The 9,971-nt window shown below is 61.0% G+C and overlaps 1 protein-coding gene across 2 annotated transcripts in view; it reads right to left on the bottom strand.

Moving 5' to 3' along the window:
- LDB1 (LIM domain binding 1) overlaps positions 1–9,971 on the bottom strand; it is a 32,041-nt gene that overhangs the window by 18,612 nt on the left and 3,458 nt on the right. For both annotated transcript variants that reach the window (XM_027647936.1, XM_027647935.1), the window contains exon 2: positions 9,942–9,971. In XM_027647936.1, the coding sequence (XP_027503737.1) occupies positions 9,942–9,966 (25 nt within the window). In that variant the 5' untranslated portion in view covers positions 9,967–9,971. The remainder of the gene's footprint in view (positions 1–9,941) is intronic.

Here is a 9,971-nt window from a genome sequence, read left to right as displayed (position 1 = left end):
GCGGGGGCGCTTCCTTTGTCTGCGCCGCGGCCGGGACCACAATGGCTGCGGCGGCGGCGGGGCCCGCTCCCCCCGCGCCGCGCCGCCCCGGGGCCCAAGGGTGACGCCCGAAGGGGGGTCCCCCGGGAGCTGCCCCCCCGCCCGCCCAGCGCCGGTACTGGCGGTCCCCGGAACGGGGGGATGCGGGAGACGCGTCCCGCTGAGGAGCTCTGTACCAGCCGGGGCAAGGATTCCTTCCCCGCCGCGAAAGTTTCAATAAAAAAAATAGACCTTCTCCCTAGCTTAGTTTGGGGGTGTCTGAAGTTTCTCGGGATTTTCTTTCTTTCCGAAACTTGATCTCCTTTCCCCCAGTTTCGGGAGAGAAAAAAAAAAAATACAGCCGGTTTATTTGGGGGGGGGGGGGGGAAGAAAAAAAAAAACGTGCCGGTTTGCAATTGCCTTCAGACTCCACGGATCTCCTTTCCTTAACAAGACTCCAAGCTCTTCCAATTAGGAATTTTTACAAAAATTTCAATTTTTGTAAAAAATTTTCATAATGAAAATCTCCATTATGAAAAATCCCATTTTTCCCATTTCCTTCCTGCCTCACATCTGCCCCTTGCAGCTGCCCCCCCCAGCCCTGGCAAGTCATACTGCCACAGACTTCTGCTGCCAGCCCAGCTGGCAAGCTCATGGGCAGCAGGGACATGAACTGGGACCCTCGAGCCCAACTTATGTCCCCCAAAGCCCCAAGAGCCCCCAGCTCCAGGCCACAGAGCAGGCTCTGCACACACACGCACATGCCGGTGCATCTCGCCCTGCACACGTGGGCTGGTGTGCACCCCAATGGGCTGGCATGCACTTGCACGTCTTCCCAAATGCCTCCCGGCACAGCCCTGGCCAGGTGTGCACCCATGCCTGGGGCACACACACCTTCCCACACCCCCTTGCTTGCAGGGCCAGGCCCACACCTCATCCCCTCCCCAACAGCAGCCTTGGGGTAATGCAGGCACAACCGGTCGGGTCCTGCCAAGCATGTTTGCCCCCCTGACAGAGCAGACATGGCGGGTGCAAAACCTCAGCCACGAAGTTTTGGGGGTGTCCTCCCCTCTGTGCTTGTGTACCCCAAGAGCCCTGCACCTGAGGACTGGGGGGAGCTCCCTGCCCCACAACCACGTTGCTGGCTGGGACCAGCACCGAAGATAGACAGGCAACATCCCCCAACTCCTGACCCCCACACCCCCTCAGCCAAGTGAGGATCCATCCCCATGCTGGTGCCCATCATACCATCGTGATTCCCCCTCACAGGCTACCCTGCAGTGAGCACCACTTTCCACGGGCACGTGGCTAAATAGAGCAAAAGTCATTGTAAACCCCAGATAAACAGAGAGAAAAGCTCACCCTAAACCCAAAAACCTCTGTGACACCCTGCTCTGTGAAAGGTAAGTGCAGCTGGAGGTGCCCATGCTGTCAGTGCCCTGAGAACTGGGCATGGGGATGCTGCAAGTGCCCCAGCATGCTGCATCTCCACTGCCTGGCCCCCTGCCAGCCCAAATCTATGTGGCACCAGGTGAGATGGGGCTGCTGCACGCTGACCCCGCCATCTTTAGGCCAAAAAATTGCTCTGGTTGCAATGCCAGTGACAGGTACAGGATGGTACATCCCTCCTGGTCAAGACAGGCCAGTAAATACAGTCTGCCTGTACCCCGTTCCCACTCCAGGGCTCAAGGATGCACAAGTCACAGCCAGCCACCAGCACTCAACACCACACCACTACTGCAAAATACTGAAAAACAGTGAAAAAACAGGCATTTTGTCCCTGTACTAGAGATTCCTGGCACCAGTTCCATGGCCAGGGGGATCAGAGAGGAGCCCCCACTGCCCGTTCTGTTGCATCCACAGCAAACATGCCCTAAGCAATTTATCCCGGGGCTCAGCAGCCCTTTGGGACTGCTCACGTGTCCCTGCTCGGCTCTGACGACAGCGCTGGACTGGTCCACGTGGCTGCAGCAGCCCCAGCTGTTTATGGTTATAGCCGAGTTAATAATTAAATAGATGCTGGATGGAGAGCAGAAGGGCTGGGATGCAGCTGGGAAGTGTGTGTGGCAGTGACTGTGTGTGGGGAGCCCCTTCCTCACGATGTGCTCACGCCCGCAGCGCGGGGGGAGCAGAGGGTGACACAGGTTTTTGCAACAGGGCACTGCATCCCCCAGATCCCAGCTTCCCCTCTCCCCTTAGCAAGGGCCCCACGCCTGCCTTGTCTCCCCAAAGTCCAGCCCTGATCCAACACCTGGTGCAGGTCTCAGGCAGGGAACCAGCAGCAGCTCAGGAGTAGGAGTGAGTACAGGGATACATCCCAGACAGGCAGATGGGAAGAGCCTGGCAGAGACTACAGTAGCCACAGGATGCCCAGGTCTCTCTGATCCCTGTGGCTGCAGCTTGGTGTGCCTGCAGAGCATGCATGAGGGATCCCGGGCAAGCAGGGCAGGAGGCAGGGCACGCTCACACCAATACCTGGCTGGGGCCCCGGCAAGCGCAGGCGTAGAAGAGGGATACGGACGCGCGCTTACATAAAAAATAATAATAAAAATCTGCTAGCTCTGCAAAGAGCACAGCTTGTACTGGGGGACGGACTGGCCTGGCACTTCCAAACCTCACGGACTTGCCCAAATAGCAGCCAGACCTGGGCGCCATCGCACACACGCAGATGCAGCCTGCAGCAGTGCAGCACAGCACACACCCCAGAGCCCCCCCTTTCAGGAACACAACAGCCATCCCCCCCAGATCCTACCACCTTTCAAGTAGAAATATGCTTTGCTTCCCTGTTTCTCAAGAAGGGGGCTTCTCTCCCCCCTAAAGCTATGCATGCCCAGATCGAGGGGGAGTTCTGGGGCAGGAGGGGCCCCCTTTTTTGGCTAGAGAAGGCACAGCTCTATCTCTCCAGAGAGGAGGTTTGGGGGAGGCTGGAAACTACACAGTGAGTCATGTCGGGCAGGCAGCAGATCCTGGGGACTCCTGGGATTAACCCATCAAAACCAGAACCACTTCCAGACACCCAGAGGCAGGAGGAAAGCCCAGGGGCTGGGGGGAAAGTTGGCTGCCAGGGCAGGGTGGGAAGTTACAGGGTCACATCTTGAGCATCCCACAGGGGACAGGGAAAATAACCTGAGTATGTGAGCCCTGGACAAGTAGCAACCAAGTGCATGCATCACTGCCCACCCCCTCCAGAACAAGAGGGGGTAGAGAAAGATTACAGCAGGGTGCAGGACCCCAAAGCACATGCGGTCCAAAGCATATGGGATGTCCACACTCACATCACACCTTGCTCTGGTGTGGTGGGTTGGCCACATCACCGCTGGGCTGGCCACAGGCTCCAAGGGGAAGGTGCAGTAAGCTCTGGCAGGTCCTTCCAGCAAGAGGTTTCCCCACGGCACCAGCACCACAGAAATGCCCCACAGTGTTCCTATGCTGTCCCTGAGACATCACAACATGTGTCCTGCAAGAGCTCGGCCCCAGCACGGCCATCTGCAGCAGTGAGCCCCAGCCCCTCTGGCAGCAGCCTGGGGCCAGCCTGCCAGAGCCACAGGGTTTTAAGGCTCCTCGGGAGGCTCCAGGTGGATTCTCTCATGTTACAAGAATGGTTCATTTTACAGCCCCTTTCCTGGCCTGGGATCTCACAGCGGGGAGGGGGTGACACACAGCATGGCTGCACAGCCCCAGCATCCTGCACCTGCCCTCTGTCCTGCAAGAAGACCATCACCCCTCCAAGGGGCAGGCAATGCTGCTTCCAAGGGAAATCACAACACAGTCCTCAACACCTAGTACTGCAACTCCAGGGACTCCTGGTACCCACATGTCACTGTGCTCTCCCATGTTGGAAGCCCCTCTGGGAGAAGGTAGGGGACATCTCCTGGGGCCAGGGCTGCACATGGTTGACTCGAAGCAGGTAACTCTCCACTAGCAGAGCCCACCCCCCTGCCACCCCAAACATGGTGCTGCTGAACGCTCTGGAGCAGCTCTCTGAATATAGCAGCATCAAATAGCTCCATCAATAATGCATCGCTTCTGCTTCCTCTCGCTGCTGTGTTTTCGTTGCTAACATGCGTGTCCTTCCTGTTAGTGGCTGCCTCCTCCCCACGAGCTAGGCCAAGCAAGGACACGGCCACCATGGGATGGGGATGGCAGCTCCCACATCTCCAGGTCCAATTCCTGTCAAGACTGACATACAGCCCCATCCACTCCACTCGGGGGCAGCCTGGGATTTTGAGGAGGAGACTTTTCCATGGTCCAAGCCTCCTGCTGTGCACGCGCTGGCAGCAGGCAGGGCGCCTCGGCATGCCGTGGCTGCCCAGAGGATTTGGCAGGGGCACTGAGTTGGGAGGAGTATCAACATCTCCCCAGCCTCGGTGGGGAAATGCCCCTCTGCAAGGACTTTTGGCAGCCTGGCACTCCCCATGCCCGAATGGCACGCCCATTCCTGACTCCGTGCACTGTTGCCCCATGCCAGGCTCCTCCAGCAGCTCTGCACTGCTCTCCCTGTGGGGAGAGAGCTCCCACTGCCATGCTCCTGCCTGCTCCTGCCCACAGCTGCCCCAGGCTCATCCTAGGCCGGTTGGAGCAGGCAGGTCGGAGCGCCTGGACCTGCCCCATGCTCGGCAGAGCTGCGTGCCTGCAATGCCATGAGCTGCCTTGGGCTCTCACCAACGGGGAGGCAGGAGCTGGGGTGGGCAAGAGCTGGCACCCACTACCCTGCAGCTGCCCACAGTAGGCAGAGGCAACCCCTGCCCTCGAGGGTAGCCCCCCAGGCTGCACAGGACCCAAGCTGGAGGAGGATGCAAGTAGCAGAGCAGAGGTTGGAGCAACTGGCTGCTGCAGAAAAGGGTGGTGGGAGATGCCGCCCCTCTAGGCTCATCAAGCAGTATCCAAGCACTGCCAATGTCCCAGCCTGGCTTGGGCTGCAAGTGCTATGTCCCATATGCACCTGGGCTGCACTGCAGAAACCTGGCTGCGTTCACAACACCAGCCCCTTGGTGTGTAGTAGGGGGGCCGAGGCTTCTGCTCCCGCAGAAAGCAGGGGCCCTACCCACCCCTTGCCTGCCACCCCCTCACCGCAGGGCCATCCTGGTCACAGAAACTGTCACCTTAGTGTATGGGAACCTCTGGGACCTAACTGTGGGTTCCACAAAGCCAGAGGCAGAGCAAGACCCTGCAAAGTGGGGACAGGAGCTACACCCCACAGGGCCCCCTAGGGAAGCAGCAGAAGAGGGGTGCAGGCAGGGCGTTATCGGCCACCCTGGAGGCAGGGTGGGGCAGGGCTGGGCAGGGGCCAGTGCCTGCCACAGGGGAGATTACACCCTGGGTTTAACGTTCACCCCGATCCGCGACCTGCCTGGGAGGAAAGGGGGCAAGCTGCAACAAGGGGACAGTCTGACAGCTCTTGGGAGGTCCTGGTCCCTCACCAGCACCCCTGCTTAAGGGAGACACCCCATGCTGCTGCACAGCCCGTTCTCCCACACCCCTATGAGCACGCTGCAGTGAATTGTCCCAAAATCTGCCAGCATCACCCCTGCTGCAGCTACCTCAACCCTGCCCAGCAGAGACCCCAGGAGAGGGGTAGACAGTGGCCACCACCCCCTCTCCAGGTGGGGCCTGGCAGCCCTGCCTGCTCCCCAGCACCCTCCCCCAGGCACCGGCAGGAAACCACAGCTGCAGCCTGCGGGCAGGCTGATAACGGTCACCCAGCCCCATCCTGTCTGCACCCACCGCCTGGGGAGCTGCCCCCATACCCGCTGCTCCCAGACCCGGGGGTGCACCCACACCATGCACAAACGGCAGCCCCACGGGCCCAGTGTCACCCCACATGGAGCCAGGGGCTCTCGCAGGCTGTGCCGGTGGTGCAGCGCGTGCCCCAGGACGCAGGGATGGTTGCTGCGCACGGGTACACGTGGGCGCTCCAGAGTGCTCCCAGCATGCTACTGGCACACCATGCAGACCCATGCCTTTTGTGTACAATCAACATGCATGTGGCTGGGCAACCCTATAGCTGAGCGGGGGAGGAGAGGCTGGCATCAAATCGAGTGAGCAGATAGGCAAGATAAGGACAGGGGACACTGTGCTGTGGTTCCTGCCCTGCCTGGGGGCATGCAGTCACCTGGCCAGTGCATTCCTGGCCACAAGTCCTCCCTGCCCTGGGGGTCCCATCCCCTGCTGGGGCACTCACTCCCCGGGGAGTAGCTTTTACAGCAGTTTGGGCTGAGCAGATAAAATTTCTGGAATAAACTTGGGGCCCTGCACAGACACACAGTGCTGAGACCACTGGTACAGAGCTAACCCATCCACGTTTGTCCAGGTAAATCTTGGGTGAGCTTGCACCAGCCCTAAGGAAAGCTGTGATGGCACAACCTCACATCAGCAACCAGACCCCTGAGGAATCACTTTGCTGAGCACCAGATAGCCACAACCCCATCCTGACTTTGCTGGAGTGTGCCAGGCGTGGGAAGGCAACGTGGCACAGACAGCATCTACCTTGCGGTCACTTTGCTGCAGAGGGGGACAGGGCTAACAACGTGATCCATCCAAACATCGCTGGTAACATGAAGAGAGCGTGGACAAGAGCACGTAAACGTGTACAATGAAGCCTTGGAACCCCCATTACTTCTGCTCCCAGCAGGCCCAGGTGCACCCCAAGGTGCTAGGTAGTCCCAGGGGCATTGGGGAGGCAGAGCCAACACAGGTCAGGGCTGCCTGACCCCCCCGCCACGGCACTCAGCCCGCTCGCCGCTGTCCCTCTCCCAGCGCATCTGTCGCAGAAGGCATGTGGCACAGCTCGGCCTCGTGACGGTGGGGGACGCATGGCGCCAGCTTGGCAGAAGGGAGGGATACGGCAATGGGCCGTGCCCCGGCCAGGCATGTCCATGCTGGGACCCAAAGCATGTGGGCTGGGAAGCTCTCCCTCCTGACGAGGGGTGCGCAGGCTGGCTCCTTGCAAGGTATCCCAGGGAAGGTGCTGACCTTGGGAAAGTTGCTTCCCTGCCATGAAGCTGGAGCCAGCCCTGCAGGGAGAGAGAACAGCTCCGCTTCGCTCTGCTCCCCTCCTCCCTCTCTGCACTGACACCATCACTACAGGGGGAAAAATAATGATAATAATAAAAATAATTAAGAAAGAAAGTGCAGAGCATGCTGGGAGAGTGAGCGGTGCCCCCAGGGGTCAGGGCCCTGCTGAGGTCTGGATGCCAAGCCCTCCCCTGTGAGAAGGGCTGAGCAGAGCGGTCAGGCTGATGGCCCTGCTCCGAGTAGCCCAGGGCACAGCACCACCGGCACCAGCACCCAGCAGCTGCTGCCCCGGCCTCCGCCACCTCCTCTTTGAGCCTGCCACACTCTCCCTGTTCACCTCTCCACATCTGGGGTGGCGGCCAAAACGCCCCCAGCCCTCCACTGGCCCCAGCAGCTCCCCACCATTCTCAGGCACAAGGACTGCGTCAGGTTTCCAGCTGCACAGCCTCCCAGCCCCAAAGCTCTTGGAGAGGGAGGAAAGGAGAAGGGAAACATCCCCAGAGGAGTGCAAGTGGAGGTACACTGGGGCAGGATGCACCCCCAGGGATGGCAAGGAATACGTAGCCCCCCTGAGAAGGCACAACTTCGAAGGGGGGCAGCCAACCCCCCCGAAGCAGCAGTTCCCAAGCAGGAAACTCCTCCAAGTTAATGCAGCCCTGAAGAGCAGCCTGGGCAGAGCGGCTCATTAAATGTTTCTGGCTGGCGGGAGGCCAGCGGCAGAGCTTGTTTTTTCTATATTCCGATAAACAGTCCGGGGAGGGGAAGGGGGAGGGGGCGCAGGCTCTGGATGTGCCACCCAGCCCCGGCGGGGGAGCGGGGTGAAAGGCGGGGGGCACACGCACGTTGCACGCACCCGCGTGTCCTCCCCACTGCGGGGGAGTGGGCAGCAGCAGCAGCAGCGTGGGGGGGACCACAGCACAGGAAGCCATCCAAAGGGATGCTCCCAGGTGCGGGGTGACCCCATGGCCCCCCATCACCGCACTGAGGGAAGACCCCCCCTATTTGCGCCCACCAACATGGCGATGACATTCCGGGTGGCACGGGGCCAGCTCCCGGGGGACGTGACAGGGCCCCACCGTCAGCTGTGGCTTGGCCTTCACCCCGCCGAGGCAGGACCCCTGCCAAGGCTGGGGGTGTCAAGAGGGGTGTTGTGCCCCCGTTGCGGGGTGCTTGCGGGGCGGGTGCTGTGGCTGCTCAGCCTGGCTCGCAGGGAGGTTCACGTGACTTTCTGCTTGAGGAAGCAGCGCTCTGGCAGCTTCCAGTGGGAGATGGAGGAGGAGGAGGATGGGGGAAGGGGCCGCCTGCCTTCATGGAAACACGGCGGCAAGGCGCAGGCAGCGCAGGGGCGGGGGGCTGCCACGCAGGGGCACCCCCTTCCCCAGCCCGGGGATCCAGCCACAAACCCCTCAGCAGAGGTGGCCCCAGAGGATGCATGGGGACCATGTGCTGTCACAGCGTCCCACTGCCCACAACAGCCCCCCTGCATGGGGGTCCTGACCTGGCAGGAGGCTCTCTCGGGACCACAGGGATGCTGTCACAGAAGCTGGGCTGAGGAGCATCCCCACTGTCCCCCTGCAGGGACTCCAAGCGCCAGATGCCTAGGGAAATGGCAGAGCCCCTTTCCCAGGGCCCCCCGGACTTGGCTCCCCCTGTCCACCGCCCAGCGCCAAGGGGACCTGGTGTAGGAGAAGGCTCCGGCAGCCCCTTGGGACCCCTGCCCTGCCTTGTTCCTGGCACAATGACATCCTGCATGCAGCAGCAGGCGATGCAGCTGGGCCAGCTGCCCCAAACCTGCCCCCGAGCCTAGGCATCCAGACGAGCATCCCTGTGGGAGCACCCTGCTGGGTGCTGAGACCTCACCAACTCATCACATCTCCCATGTACTCCAGCAGCCTCACTAGCCCACAGGGGCCAGGATCGGGAAGAAGCCCCTCAGCAGGCACCCCAAAATGGCCATGGTGGCAGGGCATGCAGCATCCTTTCCGCCAGCACCATGGCCAAGCTCCTCCAGGGATACTGTGCACACGGGGAGCTGGGGCACCCCACAGAGCTCCAGCCACAGGGGCTGCTTCGAGGTCACCCCTCACAGTGCCATCTGCATGCCTACCCAACACCCCTGCAGCACCCTGCCTGTGGGGTCCCAGCCCCAGGGCTGGTACCAGCACCCATGTGCTCTTGGGTCCCAGACCTCTCGGTCCAACAGACCTCAGCATCCATACACAGCACTCATGCCATGGGGTCCCAGCCTCACAACTAGACCCCAGTGTCCATGCCCTAGGGACTCCAGCCTACAGCTAGACTGTAACAGCCCATACGAGGGGGAATCCATTCCCATGGCCGGACTCAATGGCCACACCATAGTGCTGGGGCTCCAGTGCCCATACTTTGTTGACTCCCATAGCTGGTCCCCACTACCAGTGCCGTGGAGACCCCAGCCCCATGGCCAAAGCTCAGCACCCACATGGAAGTGTTCCTTGACTCACAGTCATCTCCCAGCAGCCATGCCCCAGAGACCCTAGCCCCATTGCCAGGTCCCAGAATCAGTGCCATGCAAACTCCAGCCCCACAGCCAGATCCCAGCACCAATGCCATGGAGATCCCAGCCCCACAGCAAGATTCCAGCTGCAGTACCATGGGAACCCCAGCACCAATGCCACGGGGACCGCAGCCCCACAGCCAGATCCCAGCACCAATGCCACGGAGACCCCAGTCCCACAGCAGGACACCAGCATCAATGCAGTGAGGACCGCAGCCCCATAACCGGACCCCAGCTCCTATTCTTTGTGGAGCCAGACCCCAACACCGACACCATAGCGGCCCCCACCCCACAAGTGGCCCCAGACCCCCATCCAGCCCCAGTGCCGCAGGGACTCCAGCCCCAGGGACAGCCCCCGCGCCGCGCCACTCACCAGGGCATGCACAGCCCACTGACATCTTCA

This window comes from Corapipo altera, unplaced genomic scaffold (assembly GCF_003945725.1).
Source record: "Corapipo altera isolate COAL_440 unplaced genomic scaffold, ASM394572v1 56, whole genome shotgun sequence".
Classification (NCBI taxonomy): Eukaryota; Metazoa; Chordata; class Aves; order Passeriformes; family Pipridae; genus Corapipo; species Corapipo altera.
The sequence above is the reverse complement of the archived record's forward strand: the minus strand, read 5'-3'. Positions and strand labels throughout refer to the sequence as shown.